Consider the following 21,123-nt stretch of genomic DNA (forward strand, 5'->3'; position numbering starts at 1 on the left):
ACCATAAGTAAGAATGTGGAGAAAAAAGAAAGAAGAAGAAGACACGCCTTTTGGGAGAAGCATGAGGAGCTGACAGTCATGGGTCTGGATGTGGTGACGAATGAGCTGGGCGTCTTCTGTGGGCCCCTGTCTCAAATAGTGTTCTCAGAGATGCACCGTTGGGATGATGATGACCTCCTTCCAAGGAGGCCTGACTGGCCAGCGTACCATCCTTCAGGAGAGGGGGTGACCGTCACACTTTGCAATTTATTCAAGCTCTATTTTTTTTTTTTTTTAACATCTTCTGCAGGTCCTTTCTCTTGCTGAATTCTTTTGGCCATGTATCCTGTTCATGATTCTGACAGTGCTACGCTTTCAAGAACCTCCCAGACACAGAGACGATTGTAAGTTTCACTTTTGCTGTACTTTTTATATTACAGAGCTCTGGAGAAAAGAAGTGCAGCTCTCTTTCCTCTGTTCTTTATAGACTCTGAATTCTAAGTGGAATGAATGAATATTTATTGTAATATCTTAATAGCTATATTTCTGGGGTATGTGCCAGTAAGCATCAATTTATATTTTTTTCTCTTAAGAATGATATTCACACATGTCTGCTCCATCTAGCAGATAGATTTATTCCTCTAACTAAACTGCCTTTTGGGCATATGTTTATATGCTATTATAAATATATAAAGAGTAGAAGAAGTAGTAAAAGTGGGAGATACAGGGGTGCAAGTGGGAGATACATTTCACAGTTTGCCAACATGATACTGATGGCAATGGTAGTTACATGGTGGTGGGGATGGTGGTGGTGATGACAGTGATGATAGTGATGATGAAGATGATGGAGATGATGATGATAATAATGGTGGTGATGAGAGTGATAATGGTGATGGTGATGATAGTGATGATGATGGTGATGATGTTGGAGGTGGTGATGGTGATGATGATGATGTCATGATGGTGGTGATGGTGATGATGGTGGTGATGGTGATGATGGTGTTGATGGTGATGATGATGATGATGGTGATGATGATGTCATGATGATGGTGATGGTGATGATGGTGGTGATGATGATGGTGATGATGATGGTGATGATGATGTCATGATGATGGTGATGGTGATGATGATGATGGGGATGATGATGATGGTGATAATGATGATGATGTCATGATGATGGTGATGATGGAGTTGATGGTGATGATGGTAATGATGGTGTTGATGGTGATGATGATGTTGATGATGATGGTGATGATGATGTCATGATGATGGTGATGGTGATTATGGTGGTGATGGTGATGGTGATAATGATGGTGATGATGATGATGGTGATGATGATGATGATGATGATGGTGATGATTATGGTGATGACGGTGATAATGATAATGATGATGTCATGATGATGGTGATGATGTCATGATGATGGTGATGATGATGATGGTGATGATGATGATGATGGTGATGATTATGGTGATGACGGTGATAATGATAATGATGATGTCATGATGATGGTGATGGTGATGATGGTGGTGACACACTGATAACTCATTACTGATTAACTTCCTCTGTTCTAGGAACTTTATCAGAAAGACTCTTTTGTTTATCTGGTTTGAAATCTCAACAGCATTGCTGCTTGAGAAATGGTGGTCTGTTTTCTTTCTACCAGATTTATGCCACTTGAAATATGGATAAGGTGGTTAATTCTGAAAATGTTACATGAAAAAAGGATTATTAAGGGATGGGCTTTATCTAGGGGCACCTCGGTGACTCATTCAGTGAAGCGTCTGCCTTCGGCTCAGGTCATGATCTTGGGGTCCTGGGATCGAGCCCTGTGTCGGGCTCCCTGCTCAGGGGGAGCCTGCTTCTGCCTGCCACTCTGCCTGCTTGTGTTCTCTCTGTGTGTATGTGTGTCAAATAAATAAAATCTTTTTAAAAATAGCATGCCGCTATCCAAAATAATTCATTTATTGACTCACTTGACAAATGTATATTGATGGCCGGCTGTGTCCAAGGCCTTGCTGAGGATGGAGTAGTGGACAAGGTGTTTTCCCTGTCCTTATAGAGCTTGCTGTTGGCCCAGACGATTACAATACAGTGGCAAAAGTGTCACAATGGATTCTGCAGAGGGGCCATGTGAGCACAGAGGACAGGTGGCCAACCCATGTTCTGGAAAGGCTACCGGGGAATTGGCCTGTGAAACTTCGTTGGACTAAGGCGTGCAGGAGAGGAATGATCTGGGCAGAGCAAGCAGCATGGGGAGAAGTAGAACTAAAAGGAGTTCCTTACGATCGAGAAGCAGGGATGTGGCTGGAGGAGGACACAGGTCAAATCCATCAAAGGCTTTGTTTGATGCCGAGAATGGTCAACTCGTAAGGGCTCGGAGGAGCCGTGGACCATAGAGCATTAAGGCCTGAGGGGAAGGCCTAAGTCAATAGTGGCAAAAATGTCTTTGAGTGATTTAGTTATCAATAACAGAGCATTAAAAGAACAGCACAACGTCTTGCTAGTTCAGTCCTGGTGGCCACACGGGAAGAGCAGCCTGTGATGTTCCTAATCTAACCACTTACACCCGGTCCTTAAGAGTTCATCCGACTGTGTTCATCAGGAGCACCGTCCAACAAGGAAGTGGTGAGGGGAGTCCTACCAATGCTTCTCAGACGTTGGTGCAGATGGCCAGGTCTTCAGTCTTGGAGACAAAGAGCATCCAAGACTAGAGTCCTCAATCTCTGACCCGCTGAGCACCCACTGTGGTGACCACCATTCCTGACACATGTCCCTGCAGGAGGGAGGACACAGAAATCATACTAGGAAACATGCCTTTTATTACTAGCTGTGCTATGACCCCATATCTCTGTCTGGTCTCCCACCTAGCACACTGGGCCTTGTGTTAGCTAAGAACTCCATTCACCCCTTTAGCTTAAAAGCCTGCTCATTCATTTTTCATTCATTCATTCATTCATTCCTCCATTCATTCATTCATTAGCTTGTTCATTCATTCATTGATTCACACATCCAAAGTTTAGTGACTGTCTTCTGCATACAGAGCATCGTGTTGAGTGAACCCTGGGCATCATGGATCTCCAAGTCTTGGAGAGTATGATCATTTCCCAGACCAAACTAGATTCACGAGGAAAGCCTTCCACCAAGGTTCTATGAGCTGCCTCCTGTTAGATCAGTCACTTCCAAGTTGCCCGTGGTCCCCAGCATCTCACCCATTGCTGTCCATCCACTGGGGGCATGGAAGGCGGGTAGGGTGGCGGCATGGATGAACTGCACTAGATCGAGCCAGGTGCCTTGTTATGGCAACCTTTGTTCTGAAAACCCTTGGCTCCTATCCAGTTTTCTTAAACTTCTTTGTATTGTATGATCTTTAACAACTAGGCTTAAATATTTAAGAATCTGAGGTGTACTAGACTGAACATGTGCAAACTAAAAACTCCTAAATCTTCGTATGAGATGGGGAGAGGTGTCTACCCTTATTCTTCCCACCTGCACCTTGTTTACGGATCACTGTGCCTGGAGGCCTGGCTGGGAAAGGGAGACAGGAATCCAGCGACCTGGTGAATCTTGCAGCTCAATGCCTTGAAGTGTGAGTGCGGACACGGGGGAAAGGTGCTCCGTATGAAGGCCTTCTTCCTTTCTTGTCTCCCTCTCTCTTTTCTTTGGGTGCTCAGACCTTTATTTTTTTATTTTTTATTTTCTTAAAGATTTAATTTATTTATATGACAGAGAGAGAGGGAGAACGCCCAAGCAGGGGGAGCAGCAGAGAGTGAGAAGCAGACCTGCTGAGCAGGGAGCCTGACATGGGGCTCCATCCCAGGACCCCGAGATCATAACCTGAGCCAAAGGCAGATGCTTCACCACCTGAGCCACCCAGGCACCCCCAGACCTTCAAATTAACTACAGGATTAATAATATAATAACACCATCTTAGATACTACCCTTCTGACAAATAGGCATTAATGTCTGGTCCCAGTCGTATGGACTCATTTCTTCCTTGCATTGATACTCAGGTTTTTTGCAAGCCCGGGATCTGCCCAGCCGAGGTGTCTTCCCCTTTGTCCAGGCCCTTCTTTGCAACACTGGGTCGGCCTGCAGGAACATGAGCTACGCGGGGCCGACGGAGTACCATTTACGGTAAGAGAAACACAAGCATCCTCTTCCGAATTCATGCGAACAGGCATGATGCTTTTAGGAAAGCCTCAATAATTTGGGAGAGGGCGAAGAGCATACACATTACAGAATTTACAGTTACAAGAAAATCAGTTGTGTTAAATGCAGAGTCATGGGAGAATGTCTCCAGCTAACGACTGGTTTCGGTAGGAGGTCTTTCCACTGCTGTTCTTGGAACCACAAAGTGACTGCTGATTTGCAAATGCCACTCGTGTGTAAGTTTGTTTTTTGTGGATTAAAAGTCTGGCTTCAAAATTACTTGCTTGGCCAACTATGAATTTTGGTGCCAAATGCGGCCAAACTAGTGTTTGTATGAGAGCTATCCATGGGGGTTTTCCTGCTGGGCGATTTCTGACTGGGATCTTCTTCGTGGCTGAGGTCAGGTGAAAACGGTGGTCATTTACCACCTTCTTATTGACTTACATGGGGCAAGTGACACCCCTATTTGGCAGCCTGGGGGGGGGGGTCCGTCGGCATTGAAGACCACACAGAGAAAGAGCCTATGTGTTTCCAATGAGAAGAGTCAGAATAAAGGGGGTTTGACTTCGAGGATCCTGAATGTTCTAGAAGCTTCTCTCAGCAGAGGTAGAGATGAAGGGAAGGGGCTAATGGTTCAGTAGTGCCAGGCATGAAGGATCTGGGTTTGGTTTCATCTGCACTTCCCGGCGTTGGATAATCTAAGACATTGGACTGTAAAGGGTGGTAACATATCCGATCTTCGTCTTTCAACTTCCAGTTACAAGAAGAAAACTGGAAGTTTCCAGATCATTTTGGACACATCTGGTACGATGTTTATCCGTGGTGCTTTAGAGATATTTTTGAGACAGGTAATCTAAAAGTACGATGTCAAGAAAATCGTTTAGAAACCGTCTGAAGTCATAACCCCAAAATAGTCAATGGTCTTCTTGTGTGTGAGGCAAGTATAAAAGTATAAAAGTGTAAAAGCCTCTTTCTGGGAAGTTTAGGAGGGCTAGAGCTTGCCAGCATCTCTGCCCCGGGGCTCCCCCCATCTGTCCCTCCCTCAGAACGGATTTTGAGGTGCTGTCAAAGTACGAAAAGTTGGGCTTTCCCCCCAAACCATGGCCTTGTTCCTGTTTACTTCTGGGCATCTATGCACATTTCTCGACCTTTCTGAACCTTGGGATCTTGCTTACCTGCCTCCAGCGTCGTGAGTTTGGAGGACAAAATCTCTGAGACACCTAGCACCATGCGTGGCCTGGGAGTGATACCGAATTCTTATTCCTCTGCTGTAACCATGAGAGACTGTGGTTCCTCATCCGGAAATAGCTATCCTCTTCCCCCTGTGCCCCTGTGCCCCCCACTTCCTTACCCCCATCTCGCTTTGCTGAAACTCAGGGATTCTCCCAAACCCGCTGACAGTTTCACACCCCATCCTGGGGGCCCGCTGTGCCCGGCAGGGGCAACAGGAAGCCTCGGATGTCAAGGCCAAGAATGAAATGCTTCTTGGCATCTACAGGTGCCTGAGGCAGAGGTCTGACAGGTGCAAAGTGAGGCAGGAGAAGACACTTGCAAACGGTGATGGGGACACACGCGGGGGAGCAAGAACACCACCTCGCTCAGCTCCAGGCTCCGACCTGCCACTTGACCCGGCTGCTGGCTTTTTCCCATAGCGATTCAGATGTGAACTCCCTTGACCCTCAAAGCCAGGCAAAGACTCCCTTCCGATTGCTCTTGGGGAGCTGGCTCGGCTTACACATATCGGAGAGCCCAAGTGTCCATTTCAGTCTCTTTAAACATTATCACGGTGAATTTAGTGTGTGAATTTCCGCGCCCTTTGTTATGCCCTGGGGAAAGTTCACTTTGGGCAGAAATCCCACATTTCATCTGCTGTAGGACATGAGTATGAAAATCGACTTCCTTATTCGTGGCTTTGTGGGGAGCTTGCCCTTGGCTCTGACAGGAGGATCTCAGGGCTCCTGCGTGAGTCATTCCTGCAACCAGATTAAGGCACGTTCTCACATGGCGTCAGGAATCATTCCTGTGTTTTTAAGGCAAAGCCTCGGCACAAAAGCAAATCTCATGCATGTGTGTCTGTCGCCCCCTTTTCTCCGCGGGTGACCTGCCAAGGCTGGTGGACACCGAGCACCCTGGGACTGTCTTCACTCTGGCGTAGGGTGCCCTGCCCTCCCGTGGTCCTCACTGCCTTCCCGTCGGCTTTGTCCTGTTTTTTCCTTCTCAGGTCAGCCCCGAGCCCTTGAGGATCCCCTCCTGTCCCTCCTGCTCCGCGGTCTGACTTCCTGTCACTCCTCCCGGCTTCTGGGTTTGCTGCACGGGCTTTGCACACTGTCCTGCGTGTCGTCCCCGTTTCCGTCTTACCACTTTTGTCCATCCCAGGGTCCTTTACAAGTAGCCGAAGCCTCGATCTCCTTCCAAGACATCTAAGAGTTCCATCCTTGTCCCTTAAACGGATGGAGGATGCGGGAGACGTCCAGGAGGACACAGGGGACGTCCAGGAGTATGGGTGCTCGAGAGGGAGTTCAGGAGGATTCTGTCCATACTCATGGCCCCATCTGTCCTTCTGCGATCACACACTTCTGTCTCCTCCCCCTTCATGCTGTCCCCCCTCCAGCCTTCGCAGGGTCAGGCTGCCCCTTCTGTGGTCCCCCTCCCTAGGAAACCCTGGCCCCCAGGCAGCTTTCCTCGTGGCCTCTCCATGGCATGTGCTGTTAGGAGTGGTTCCTTCTGGACGCTTCCCCCCACCCCCAGCCCGGACCTGTTCCACCAGACCAGGGCTTCTGGGGTTGATCCTGTTCCAGACTCTTCAGGTTCCCCCTCCATTCGTGGCCTTGGACATGAAGGGGCACCGTTAGTGTGTTCGGAGACGGGAGCATCAGGATGCTCTTCTCGGTGACACTGATGTCTTCCCTCGCACGCCCAGCTGGAGGGTTCTGGCCTCTGCACTGACTGACCCTGCATTTTCTCATTTTTTTCTATCGGGCTGCAACTGTGGTCCTGATTTCCGCTTCTTCGTCGCCTTGAGGCCCCTCCTTTCTCCTTTACAGATTTCTCTCTCAGGAGCCACAGAGGAAAGACAGGTCCACAGGGTCCTGGGGGTTATTTCTAGGCCCCTTTCTGGAGCTTAGCCAAGAGCGGGTTCAGCACCAGTGGGAGGATATCAGCCTAAGTGCTCAGGCCACCTGGCCCACCAGGAAGTGCTCCCTATGACAGGGTCGCCCCGATGTCCCTGTGTACCCCACACAGCTTTCTGGTGCTGCTCCCTCCCCTGAGTGCTCTCTGTGCCCAGCAGAGCTGCCTGTCAGTGGAAAACACGAGAATGTGGGGAATCAGGTGTGTTCTGCTAGCTTTCATTTATAAATTTCTCCCCCAGTAAAACTTGTCTTATTTGTACACCATGTTAATTTCCCAGTTTTTTTTTTTAAGATTTTTTATTTATTTATTTGAGAGCGTGAGCACACAAGCGGGGCGGGGGGGGGGTGGCACGCAGAGGGAGAAGCAGACTCCCCACTGAGCAGGGAGCCCGATGAGGGACTTGATCCCAGGACCCTGGGATCATGACCTGAGCCCAAGGCAGATGCTTAACTGACTGAGCCACTAGGCGTCCCCCGTGTAAACTTTAAAATCAGCTTGTTTATTCTTACAAAAAAGCCTGCTGGGATTTGGATTGGAATTACATTGAAAATAAAGCCTTATAGAAATTTAATGCACATACCATAACATTGACCCTTAATTAAGGTATGCAATTCAATAGTTTGTGGTGTATTCACAGAGTTGCGCAACCATCCCCACAATTTTAAAACATTTTTCATCATTCCAAAACAAAAAACAAAAAACAAAACCATCTGCATCATTTAGCATTTACTCCCCATTTTCTCCCCATCTCCCCCAACTCCTAGCCTACGCATCCACTAACCTGCTTTCTGGCTCTAGAGATTTGACTGCTCTGGAGATCTCAGAGACGGAATTAGGCAATTTATGGGTGTTTTCATAACTGGCTTCTTTCACTTGGTGTGATGTCTCGAAGGTTTGTCGCAGGGGGCAAGTGTCAGTCCCTTCATTCACATTCAGTGCTGACCATATTCCGTTGTGTAGCTGACCTACATTCTGTGCATCTGTTCGTCAGCTTATGGTCCTCTGAGTTGTTTGTACATTTTGGCTATTGTGAATTACACTGCTACGAATATGGGTACGCAAGTTCGTATAAGTATGAACTTCTGTTTTCGTTTGTCTTGGGTATATGGGAGGTCAGATGGTGACTCTGTGTTTAATGTTTTGAGAAACTCACTGTTTCCAGGATGGCTTCACCTTTTCCCCCCTCAGCTGGGGTCTATGAGGGTTCAGTTGATCCACATCCTCCCCAGTACTTAGAGTGTAGCCATCTGGGTGGGTGTGATGTCTCTTTGTGGTTTTGATTTTCATTTCTCTGATGGTTACTGATCTTGATGAACCTGGCCATCTTTTTTTTTTTTTTTTTTAAGTAGGCTTCATGCCCAACCTGGGGCTTTAACTCATGACCCTGAGATCAAGAGGGGAGCTCTTAACCGACTGAGCCAGCCAGGTGACCCTGTTTAAAATTTTTTTAACATGGACAATCACTGCTAGTGGCTTTGTGATTTATCCCTTAGGATTTTTTGCATACATGATCATGCCATCCGGAAATACAGTTTTATTTCTTGCTTTTCTTGCCTGGATGCTTTTTCTTTCTTTGACTTAGAAAATGTAATGTGTTCTTGTTTACCTACTTTCTCTATGTTCAAATTTAGGTCATTGATTTTACACCTTTTCTAATGTAAAGATTAAAAGCTTCGTATTTCTTTCTGGATACTGCTTTACGCCGTCATAAATTTTGATATGATGTATTTTCATTTGTAGTAAGTTCAAAATATTAACTGAATGCCACTCGTGTGTTATTTGTAGGTCTGATGCTTTATTTCTAAACATTTGAAGATTTTCCTTAAATTTTTTTTTTTATTGATTTTGGGGGGGTTCTCAGGGAGAGAGAGTCTTTTTTTTTTTTTTTAAGATTTTATTTATTTATTCATGAGAGACAGAGAGAGAGAGAGAGAGAGAAGCAGGCTCCCAAGGAGCAGGGAGCCTGATGTGGGACTCGATCCCAGGACCCTGGGATCATGACCTGAGCCGAAGGCAGATGCTTAACCATCTGAGCCACCCAGGCACCCTCCTTAAATTTTTTTATTACTGATTTTATGTAATTCCACTATGGTCATAGAATGTTAGGTGATTTAGGTCTTTTTAACTTTGTTAAGATTCTTTTTATGGCCCTAGCCTATGCTCTCCTTTGATGAATATTTAACGTGAACCCGAAGAAATGATTTGCCTTCCGCTAGTGGGTGGGATGTTGTGCGAGTCTTCAACATCTTTACTGATTTTCTGTCCACTTGTTCTATAAATTAACAAGAAAGGAACCGAAGTCTCCAGTCATAATCGTAGATTTTCCTATTTTTCTTTTCAGTTCTATTGGTTTTTGCTCCGTTTACTTCGAAGTTCTGGTGTTAGCACACACACATTCGGATTGTTACATTTTCCTCATTGACTCATTTCACGTGACCTAATGATGCTGTACAATGACGTATATGATGCATAGAATGTGTTTTATTATATATGCAACAAATAATATGCATAATACACAAAATATTATAGAAGGATATGGAATCTCTTTCTCCCTGGTTATAGTCCATGTTTTGAAGCCTGTCATGTTTGTTATTTATGTAGACGTTGTCGTTTTCTGTGGCTTACTGTCTCATGATAGATCTTTTCCCATCTTTTAACTTTTTGGCTGTCTGTGTCTTTACAAACTTACAGTTTAGACAGCGGTTAGTTGGTTCTTGCTTTATTATCCAGTCTGACAATCTTTGCCGTTTAATGTATGGACTGTTCATACTTAATATATTGGATTTACGTATCGGCACTTGCTTTCTGCTTTTATTGTCTCGTCTGTACTCCGGTTTTCCTCTTTGTTGCCTTTTTTATGTAAATGGAATATTTTTTTATTTCACTTCCTACACTATTGACTTATTAACTCCAGCGTTTGGCTGTAGTTTTCTAATGACTTTGGCCATTTCATACTTGCGTATGTGTATCTGTAGGAGTGATTTCTAGAAGCAGAATTGCAAGTCGAGATGAATACATTTTTAATTTTGATGGTGTTTTCCAAATGCTCCTTTATGAGGATTGTAATATTCTGCCTTCTGTCTTCCAAGATTTGAGGATAGCTTTTTCCCCGTGGTGAGACCAGGAGAGGTCTGGTTGAACTTCTATATTTCTGTCAGGAAACTGATGAGAAATGATGTATCAGTGAAGTTTTATTTGCCTTTTTCTTATTATGAGGATGTTGAGCCTATTTCTATATCTCCATGTATCATTTATACTTATTTTCCTATGAAATATTTGTTCATGTCCTTGGTCCATTTTTTCTCTTGATTAATTATTTTTCTTCTTGATTTCCAGAGGCTCTTTACATATGAAGGAGTTAAACCCTTTGTCATATAGGTTGTAAATATTCTTGCCTGAGTTTGTCATTTATTTTTTGACTTTTTTTTTTTACTTTTATCTCGAAGTGATTATAGACCTAGAAGAGTTGTAAAATAGTTTATTGAGTTCAGTTTCCTCAAATAGTGGCATTCTCTGTAACTCTAGTACGATATCAAAACCAGGAAATTGACATTGGTACCATATTGTTAAGTAGACTATAGGTCTCATTCTGTTTTCATCAGTTTTACACCCACTCATTTGTGTGTGTGTGTGTGTGTGTATTGCTATACAATTTGATCTCTTGTATAGGTTCATGTAACCACCATCACAATCAATATATATCTTGATGTGTTCAATCAATATTGTATCGGTTTGATTAATCCCCATGCTCTCCCTTTATAGCTGTGCTCACCCCTCCGTCCTCATCATGTCCCCAGCAAGTTCTAGTGTGTTCTGTACCTCCATACTCTTCTCCTTTGGAGATATAATTATATATAAATTATGTTATGTATAATTATACAGAATTTAGAAAAATTTATGTAAGGTTACATAAGTTGAACTACATAGAATGTAACTTTGGAGACTGGTTTGTTATTTTCCACTGAGTATGATGCTCTTAAGGTCCATCTGTCTTGTTGGGTGTGCCAATTATTCATTCTTTTTTTTTTTTTTTAAGATTTTATTTATTTATTTGCCAGAGAGAGAGAGAGAGCACAAGCAGGAGGGAGCAGAGGCAGAGGGAGAAGCAGGCTCCGTGCTGACCAGGGAGCCCGATGCAGGACTCAGTCCCAGGACCCCGGGATCATGACCTGAGCTGAAGGCAGACGCTTAACTGACTGAGCTACCCAGGCGCCCCCTAACTGTTCATTCTTACTGCTGAAGAGCATTTAAATTTATGTTTCAATAGAAGTTCTTTTTTTTAAGTTATTTTATTGGTAGTTTTTAAATAGCTGAAATTTTTTCTGTGTCCTTGAAGAAGTAAGGCCAGTAAACAGAAATTTCTTACACCCAGCGCCAAAGTGTCAGGTCTTGCTGGAACAGTCTCTTTCCATTAATATTTTGGAAGAGCTTTATGAAGCGATTAGAATTTGAACGAACTGTTGGCTTTCTTTCTTTCTTTCTTTCTTTCTTTCTTTCTTTCTTTCTTTCTTTCATTCAAGATTTTATTTATTTGAGAGAGCGAGCGAGAGCACAAGCAGGGGGAGCAGCAGAGGGAGAGGGAGAAGCAGACTCCACACTGAGCAGGGAGCCCAATGCGGGACTCGATCCCAGGACCCTGAGATCATGACCTGAGCCGAAGGCAGACGCTTCACCAGCTGAGCCATCCAGGCGCCTCTGGATCTGGTTGTCCTAAGAAATAATTCTAATTCTGTAAGAACCAGTCTTATTTGTGAGCTGATGAGGAAGATTGGCACAGATGTTGATAGAAACACGTATATTGCTATATCTTGCTTACTTGTCCCTGCAGCTCTTACGCTGAAAACAGGTCCTATCCCCGCGTCGGGTGTGTTTGCTCTGCCCGTCATTCTTATTTACAGACAGCTGGGTGCTGGACTCTGGGCTGAGGTCTTCCACACCTTCCCTCTGCTGACCCTCCACCAACCCTCTTAGGGGGATAATATCAGGGTCCTGTTTTAAAGAGGATTTTCCGGGGTGCCTGGGTGGCTCAGTTGGTCGAGGGTCCCATTCTTGATCTCAGCTTAGGTCATGATCTCAGGGTCATGAGTTTGAGCCCTGCGTTCCACACTGGGCATGGAGCCTACTTGAAAAGAAAAATGTAATAAAGAGGATTTTTTAAGGGAGACACCACTTGAGAAACACTCTTGACCCCAGGGGAACCCTCGCTGGGGAAACTGAGGGGTGGGCCTGAGCACTTCTCCCACTTCTGAGATCCTCAGGCCCTTCACTGGGAAGGAAGGTGTGAGCATTGCTAGGGTAACCCTTGGTTCCTGGTCTTCCGAGAGGGCAGTTTGATTAGGGCTCTGAGGGCTGAGAAAGAAGTTCAGTCACCTGGCAAATGGCCTTTTCTTTCTTTCTTTCTTTTTTTTTTCTGATTATTTTGCAAGTGGCCTTCTCATGTGTGTCCTGGTCCCCCCCACCCCCTACAGCATTCTATACCTTGCAAGGTCAAACATCCCTTGAGAACAGACCAAAGACACACCTGGACTCAGGAAGGTGGAAATTGCTGTCCACCCCAATCCTGTTATAGTTCTGGGATTTCCCTGGGGCACGCTCGCTTGCTTGCTCTCTCTCACAGCTGCATACACTCGTGAGCACACACACACACACACACACACATCCATATGTAATCTGGGATTTTCTATGTATTTTTTCTGCTATAAACATTTCTCACGTTAGTAATAGTTCATAATCTGGTCTTATGGACAAGCGAGGTAGTTTTGAAATAATAATTAGAAGAATGTATAGGGGCGCCTGGCTGGCTCAGCTGGTGGAGCATTCGACTCTTGACCTTGGGTTGTAAGTTTGAGCCCCATGGTGGGTGCAGAGATTATTTAAAAATAAAATCTTAGGGGCGCTGAGTGGCTCAGTTGGTTAAGCATTCGGCTCAGGTCATGATCTCAGGGTCCTGGGATCGAGTCCCAAGTCGGGCTCCCTGCTCAGCGGAGAGTCACTTGTCCCTCTCCCTCCGCCCTTCCCCCTGCTCATGCTCTCTCTCTCTCAAATAAATATATAAAATCTTTTAAAAAAATCTTAAAACAAAGAAAGAAATGAAAAAGAACACACAACCAGTTTGTCATTACAGGTAAACTTGCCTTGAATTACAGCAATTTCTATAACGTGCTAATTTGACGGGTTCCCAGGAGAGTTTCCAGGGTCCTTTTAATCCTTCATACAGAAATAATAAGTGCTTTCTTGTGCTTTTGGAATTCTGACCCCTTGGAGGTGAAGGCCACCCTTTAACAGGTGAGGTTTCTGTGGGGTGTCGGTGACAGGTGACAGATGACAGCCAGCGTGTGGCTGGGTGGGTCTGGTCCTGGCTCAGCTGTGTCTGTGCTCGCTTCCAGCAAACCCACTTTGACTCTCCAGGCCTCATTTCTAAGTGGGCTCTGACCCGAAAGGCCTTGAATTGGTTTTATCCATTGGTCAGTGTTGGATCTGTTCTTTTTTTTAAAGATTTCATTTATTTATTTGACAGAGAGAGAGAGAGAGAGAGAGAGAGCTAAAGAGGGAACACAGCAGGGGGAGTGAGAGAGGGAGAAGCAGGCTCCAGGACCCCGGGATCACGACCTGAGCTGAAGGCAGACGCTTAGCAACTGAGCCACACGGGTGCCCCAGTGTTGGATCTGTTCTGACCTCATTAAGGTTAAATGACCGTGACCGAGGGAGGGATCACACAAGCCTGGTCATTATCTCAGGGCAGATTTACCTGTGACAAATGTTGCTTCGTGGTCACCATGTTCTCTAATTTGTAAAGTACAGGAATTGGGATTGCACAAAATCTAATGAGCTCTGCCGCTTCCTAGTCAGGACAAACGTCCCCCAGTTTTAATTGTTTTTTTCTCTTGGACGTGCTGTCTGCGATTGGACACCTGGTCACGTAAGCACACTCCTAGCAGTTTGTGAAATGATTTCCTATTTTATTTTAAATCTGCTGTGTCTTATTGATTAAAAATAAGTTCCCGCTGAATTGGAGACTCTCTGTAGACCGAATGGCCAGTGTGGATTCCAAAGGTGGCGCGAAGGTTCTCTCTTATTTACTAGTTAGAAAAAAAAATCTCCCTCCCTCCGTAGGTGAGATATATAAGGGTAAGAAGAGGTTAGGGTAGCAGTTTGCCCTCATTTTCCAAGTAGAATTGCACGGTGTCGTGCATTTTCCCATGCACGAGGTTAGTCCACGCCCACTGGTGTCTGACCGCTGGGAGGGGTGGGTTTCCAGTGGGGATTTGCAGCCTGAGCTGGGAGGCGGCGCCCACCGGTTTCCCTAGTGGTCCCTCTGTTCGCTCCACTCCGACCACCCCCACGGGACCCACCTTCCAGGGGACACTCCTTCAGAAGCACGTGTGGTTGTGCATGTGACTGTTCTCCTGGGATGCGTCCTGGTATTTTTCTCTGAGGTCACTGCTCTGATGGACGGTATTGCTTATGTATTTTATGTCTTTTGTCCACTAGCAGTGAGATTACTCAGAGCTAAAATAAAATCAAAGGCAACTAAAAAACCCAAGGGCTTATTTCTCCCAAATGTGACAAAGGGAAGGGATACTATGTTTAAAACCTCAGTAAAGAAGACAGTGAACATCCTAATCGAAAATGGAACAGAAGCTTGAATATCCAGACCCCCGCAGACTCCCTCCTCACTGCAGACCGCCCCCCCCTCCCGGGAAGGGGCTCTCTGGCCTCTGTCCTGGTGTCCACGGGGCATCGGGAACACCCCAATGGGACACCTCACATCTGCCCTGCACAGCTGTCCTGCTATCCTGGGGCAGAGACCCCCTCCCACCGCTACCCTGCATGTCCTACATCCTTCCTTCTCCCGAGATCCCCCATCTTCATGCCCGAGATTTGTCCTATCAGGCGTGCAAGACATGCAGACATGGAAATCAGCCCCTGGTGAGCCCTCTGCTGTCTCTAGGAATCGGGTCACCCTGGGAGGGGGTTGGCAGCCGTCAGCAAGGCCCAGGGGTCAAAGCCTCAGAGATACAGAGAATAAAAGGGGTGTGGTGTCACACCCCTGTGGTGAGTTCATTCAAGGTCCTCTGCGTCCACTTCCAGAGGGATGTGAGTCTGCCCACCTCTCTTTCTCCAAAGCCTGGTTTCACCTTCTGCCCCGTCCTCCTGAACCCTGCCCGCACCCACAGCCAGAGGGCTCTTCTAGAATTGAAAGGAGACCACAGATATGGTGGTTGAGCGTCACGGATGATAGAGTGAGGACAACTTTCTAATCTCCAGTTGGCGGAGATTTTTGTAAAATGATCATTTCCCTTCTGGATGAAGGTCGCGGAGAGAGGGTTCTGCGGGGTAGTTGGTGGAGGTGTAAACGCGTGCCAGGTTAGTCAAGAGCGTGTAGGCACGGGGTCTCGAGAACCTTAGAAACACCCAAGAAACGGGATCCTGTGCGGAGCGTCCTTGTGATATTCATTCCATTCATTTAAAGTTCGTCTAGGTTCCAGGCTGCAGCTGGCCGTCACGAGAAGGTCAACGACCTGGCCTTCCTGGAGGAGATACAGGAACTTGCTGAGGAAATTTGTGAAATCTTGGACAAGGCAAAAATCCTACAGGAACTGTGGGCAGGAAGATCCAAGGCTCCAGGCAAGTCAGTCTCTACCGGTCAACCCCTTGCCTGGACACGGGCTGAGCACCCAGAAGGTCCTTGAAATCCTGTTTACGCATTAGTTTGCCTCACGGCATCAGGCTGTGGGATTGTGGGGCTTGGAAAGAGGTCCACGTGCAGGAGGCCCAGCACCTGGGGCTGGTTGCGAGGCCAGATGTCTACCCCCTCCCGCCCGGGAAGGCGCCGTGAGCGGGTGCAACCTTCAGAGGGGCTTATAACCCATCCTTGCTGCCTCTCTGCATCACGCGCACACGCACATTCTCCTGATTCTGTCCCCCTCCCTCTGGCTGAGTTGGATTGGTCTTTCAGTGTTAGTGATGCTTTAAGGTCCTTGAGGATTATCTTGCTTTGCAGACAAACCTTTTAGCCTATGGGACCAGATACGTCTGTTCCTTACGAAGCGTGCCCATGTCCTAAGAGGCTCCGACTCTTATTTATCAGTCCATGACAGAGAAGAAAAATCGGATACGGAGCTCATAGAGCCTGGCTCATCAGTGGGGAGGCTTGGGCCGTGAGAGAGGCCGCATCTCGCCTGCCCCCAAGCCTGCCCTGGCTGTCAGCTTGAGTAACGAGCTGGAGCCCCAGCCCCCCTGTCCCCACTCCCTATCCCACTGTCTGCTGCCACGTGCTATTAAATTTTAGCTGAGCTAAATTTGAGTTTCAGGGAAACAGTAAACAAGTTTTTAGTATAAGCATGTCTCCAAGATTATGTACTCATAGTGAAAAAGTATCTGTTGCTTACCTGAAATTCAGGTTTCACCGGCCACCCTGTGTTTTTATTTGGGAAATCTGGCGACTCTAAGTACCCACCTCAAGTGTTTCTTTTTATTTAACTTGTATCTTTTCATGGATTATGTACACGGGAATGGAATGAAGAGCCTGATCGGAGAATGGACAATGAGGTGACACCTTGTGTTATTTCTGAGAGAGAAAGCAGCCCTTGTCCAGGGCAGGGCAAGGCGGGGCAGTTTTCACAACCGACCCAAATGCATCCGCAAAAGACCAGAATCCCTTCAGACTCCGAGTGATGGAGTTCTTATATTAGGCACTATCATGAGCTCGTTCTACTTTTATAAAATGTGGTGTTCAAATGAGGTTTTCAATATTCAGTGAAACAACTGATTTTTTTTTTTCTGAATTAGGCTCCGCGCTCAGCGTGGAACCCAACGCAGGGCTTGAACTTACCACCCTGAGATCAAGACCTGAGCTGAGATCAAGAGTCGGATGCTCAACTGAATGAGCCGCCTAGGCGCCCCAAGAACTAATATTTTTTTTTTGAGAAGAACTTTTATCTCCACTTTGTTTTCAGTTTGTTGCTGTTTGAGCCACTTTTCATGCGTATGCACCAGAGAAAACCCGTACCTTCACACTTGACACTTCCTGACACGGTTGTGGGGGTTTGCCACTCCAAGTGGACTCCAGTGGGTGCTCTATCATTTAATTCAGTTCTGATGCAACCACCCGGTGTGACTCGCACCCCATGGGTTAGGGGCTCCGTCCCCCGACTGCCCTACTTCAGACCCCCAATTCCAAGTAGTGGGTCCTAGGCACCCACAGTTTTATTTGATTTGACTACAAATTGGAGATTCCCATGACCCCCTCCTGGGGTTTGATTAATTTGCTAGAATGACCCATAGAACTCTAGCTGGTTTACTGTTTTTGTTTTGTTTTGTTTTTTAAGATTTTATTTATTTGTCAGAGAGAGAGAGAGCACAAGCAGGAGGAGCGGCAGAGGGAGAGGGAGAAGCAGATTCCCCACTGAGCAGGGAGCCTGATGGGGGACTCGATCCCAGGACCCCGGGATCATGACCTGAGCCAAAGGCAGACACTTAACCGACTGAGCCACCCAGATGCTCCTTTATTGTTTTTTTTTTTATAAGATATTATAAAGGGTACAGAGGGACCGCCAGATGAAGCATATAGGTCCGGAAGGGTTCTTCTGTGCCTGTTGAATTGGGGTGCACCACCCTCTCAGCACGTGGATGTGTTTACCAACCAGAAGCATTCTGAACCCCATCTTTTGGGGTTTTTCTGGTGGTTCCATTAGATTGGTATAACTGATGAACTCAGTGGTCATTGGTGATTAGCTCAATCTCCAGCCCCTCTCCTCAACCTGGAGGTCAAGGGGGTGAGGCTGAATCATGGTCTTTTTGGGGGACCAGCCCCCATCCTGACCCTATCTGGGGGCCCCCAGCCCCCGGGCATCTCATTAGCACACAAAAGACACTCTTATCATTCCAGAAATTCCCAAAGTCTTACCGGCTCTCCTGTCAGGGACTGGGGACCAAGACCAGATATAACAAAGGAAGCTCCTGTCACCCCATCACCCCAGAAATTCGAGGGCAGAGACCAGTCTGTATTTCTTACCGTGTCCCACTGTGACTCCACAGAGAACCTGAAAAATCATAACTTTGCTCTTCTTGGCCTCTTTGAGTTTTTTCTTTCTTTCTTGCCCTGCCAGCTCTCTGTCCTGTCCTGAGGACTCACAATGCCTGCGGCATCAGAGATCGATAGGGTAATCAATACTTTGTTGGCCCATGACTGAGACTTGCTTGCCCAGTTAAGTCATTTTTCCGGGTATCCAGTCAATACTCACTTGCTTTGCAAATCCAGAGTGACCGTGTCCTTCAGACTTGTTCCCCGGTTTGGGGTGTCCTCGAGTTTTGGACTGGGATTCGTGATAGCCGGCTTGATTTTAGAACTAAAACAGGGGCCTGGCAAATGCTTTCTGACTGCTTATTGAACTAACATCTGAAATCTCTTTTGTTGTAGATTCTTCTCCCAGCTCCAGTTTTTTAGCCGTAAGTATTTTATTTTATTTTTTTTAAAGATTTTATTTATTTATTTGACAGAGAGAGAGATAGCGAGAGCAGGAACACAAGCAGGGGGAGTGGGAGAGGGAGAAGCAGGCTTCCCGCCAAGCAGGGAGCCCGATGCGGGACTCGATCCCAGGACCCTGGGATCATGACCTGAGCCAAAGGCAGACGCTTAACGACTGAGCCACCCAGGCGCCCTAGCCGTAAGTATTTTAACAAAACTCTGAAACTTAGTCTCTAGAGACTTAGTGGTTAAGTTCAAAGCACTGGTTTTTATTTTCTTTTTCAAATACTTTTTTTTTTAAGTCATCTCGACGCCCAACGTGGGGCTCGAACTCATGACCCCGAGATCAAGAGTTGTGTGCTGCACTAACTGAGCCAGCCGGGTGCCCCCAAACACTTCTTTCCAGTGATTTGATTTTAGCAACAGTGTATTTGAGACAGCCAGAGTCCCCAAGAGATGGGTTGAACGGCGAATTTTAATTTTCTCAAGCGAGACTCTGGGCTGGGCCTGCTGAGGGCTGGAACCGTGGACGTGAGGGCCTGGAGCCCAGACATGGGCCTGTCCTCCCAGAGATGCCAGTGGGGTTGGGGTGTGACTCCCCTGGGGGAGGTCGGTGGCTCAGGGCTGCTCTGGAGGCCCCCGCTTGGTTTTCGCTTTGCCATAGCTGGTGTGTGGTGTGGAAAACTCAGGCATCTAGAATGTTCCAAAGTCTCTGTACCAATGCCAGGCGCGGATGGGTGCCTTCTGGCCAAGCCAGCCATGCTGTTGGAATATGCATTTTCTTCCTGTTTTTCCCACACACCCCTTTGCAGTCCTGCCCTGGCACCCAGCCTTCCCTGCCCTGCTTACAAGGCTCATTTTTAAGCAGCTGGTTTATGGCTTCAGTGAGATGGATTCTGTCACCCCTTCCTCACACCTTTGCCTGGGGAGGAAGCCCTTCCCACTTCTACCCACTGGAATACACATTTTTAATTCTTTTTTTTTTTTTTTTAAAGATTTTATTTATTTATTTGACAGAGAGAGACAGCGAGAGAGGGAACACAAGCAGGGAGAGTGGGAGAGGGAGAAGCAGGCTTCCCGCGGAGCAGGGAGCCCGACGCGGGGCTCGATCCCAGGACCCTGGGATCATGACCTGAGCCGAAGGCAGACGCTTAATGACTGAGCCAGCCAGGTGTCCCCGGAATGTTCTTTTAGCTGTGATTTTTGATTTTCCTTCCTCCAGACCAAGGCTCTATGATTGTACCATGAAAAGCAGAGGTGGGGATAGGGATCTTTGCAGGGAGGGAGTCCAGTATTTAATTATTCACACTGCGCTTCCATTACAGTTGAGTTCCGTTGCGCTAACAGAAAACCCTCAAATAAGAGCAGGTTGTCCATTTTTGTTCCTGTCTGAACAACTACTCATTTATTGCCAAGTCCCAAAATCTTAGATGGTGGCGTAGCTTGTTACAAAATCAGACCTTTTCCTCTCTGTCCCCGCCCATAACTTCACAATATTTAAAATCCCAACCCAGGGGTGCCTGGGTGGCTCAGTCGTTAAGCGTCTGCCTTCAGCTCAGGTCATGATCCCAGGGTCCTGGGATCAAGCCCCACATCGGGCTCCATGCTCCGCAGGAAGCCTGCTTCTCCCTCTCCCACTCCCCCTGCTTGTGTTCCCTCTCTCACTGTGTCTCTCTCTGTCAAATAAATAATAAATAAAATAAAATCTTAAAAAAAATAAAAAAATAAAAAAATAAAATCCCAACCCAACGGGATGATCTTCAAATGTTGTCTGTTCAAAAGAGTGACATGCCAGGCATGCGTCTCTACCACCTGAGGTTCCGAAAGCCAACCCAGCCTCACTGTTTCTTCAATCATGAACGACATGAAAGGGGGGAAACTCTTGGTATTTTTTCCTAACAGATGGATCTCAATAAGACCGAAGAGGTGATCTCGAAATTGGAAAAACTCCACCAGCAGCCTCACATCTGGAATTTTCTACTTCTTCTGCCGAGACTGTACGCGAACAACCTTCGAGTGGAAGACCGCATCCGTGGTGGGGCACACCTCCTCCAGGCGGCTTTGAAGTAAGTGTGGAAGAGAAATCTAACCAATGATAGGTGTGTTGGGTTTTCTTCTCACTTTTTCATGGGGAAATCTATATCTCTGCTTGATCTCTTGTTCGATTCAAGAAAGAAATGGGGAATCATGGCACCCTGAGATGGCTGGGACTCTTGCATCTCTGTGTCTGTTCCTTCCCTACCTGTGTGAATATTTTATAAAAGGACAGTCATGTTGTCCAGAGCCCATTCTCCCTGATTTAGGCAACTTAACGTTACATCATTAACGTTTCGTACATTCCTGTTGTCTTTTTTTTTTTAAATTTTAAAAATTTTATTATGTTATGTTAG

The 21,123-nt window shown here is 46.5% G+C and overlaps 1 protein-coding gene across 1 annotated transcript in view; it reads left to right on the forward strand.

Moving 5' to 3' along the window:
- Positions 1 to 21,123, forward strand: part of ABCA13 (ATP binding cassette subfamily A member 13) — a 375,994-nt gene that overhangs the window by 17,410 nt on the left and 337,461 nt on the right. Inside the window, exons 2-6 of the mRNA XM_078059915.1 lie at positions 290 to 383; positions 3,993 to 4,116; positions 15,737 to 15,891; positions 18,686 to 18,714; positions 20,636 to 20,799. Coding sequence (XP_077916041.1) covers positions 290 to 383; positions 3,993 to 4,116; positions 15,737 to 15,891; positions 18,686 to 18,714; positions 20,636 to 20,799 — 566 coding nt within the window. The remainder of the gene's footprint in view (positions 1 to 289; positions 384 to 3,992; positions 4,117 to 15,736; positions 15,892 to 18,685; positions 18,715 to 20,635; positions 20,800 to 21,123) is intronic.

Source organism: Halichoerus grypus, chromosome 12 (assembly GCF_964656455.1).
Source record: "Halichoerus grypus chromosome 12, mHalGry1.hap1.1, whole genome shotgun sequence".
Classification (NCBI taxonomy): Eukaryota; Metazoa; Chordata; class Mammalia; order Carnivora; family Phocidae; genus Halichoerus; species Halichoerus grypus.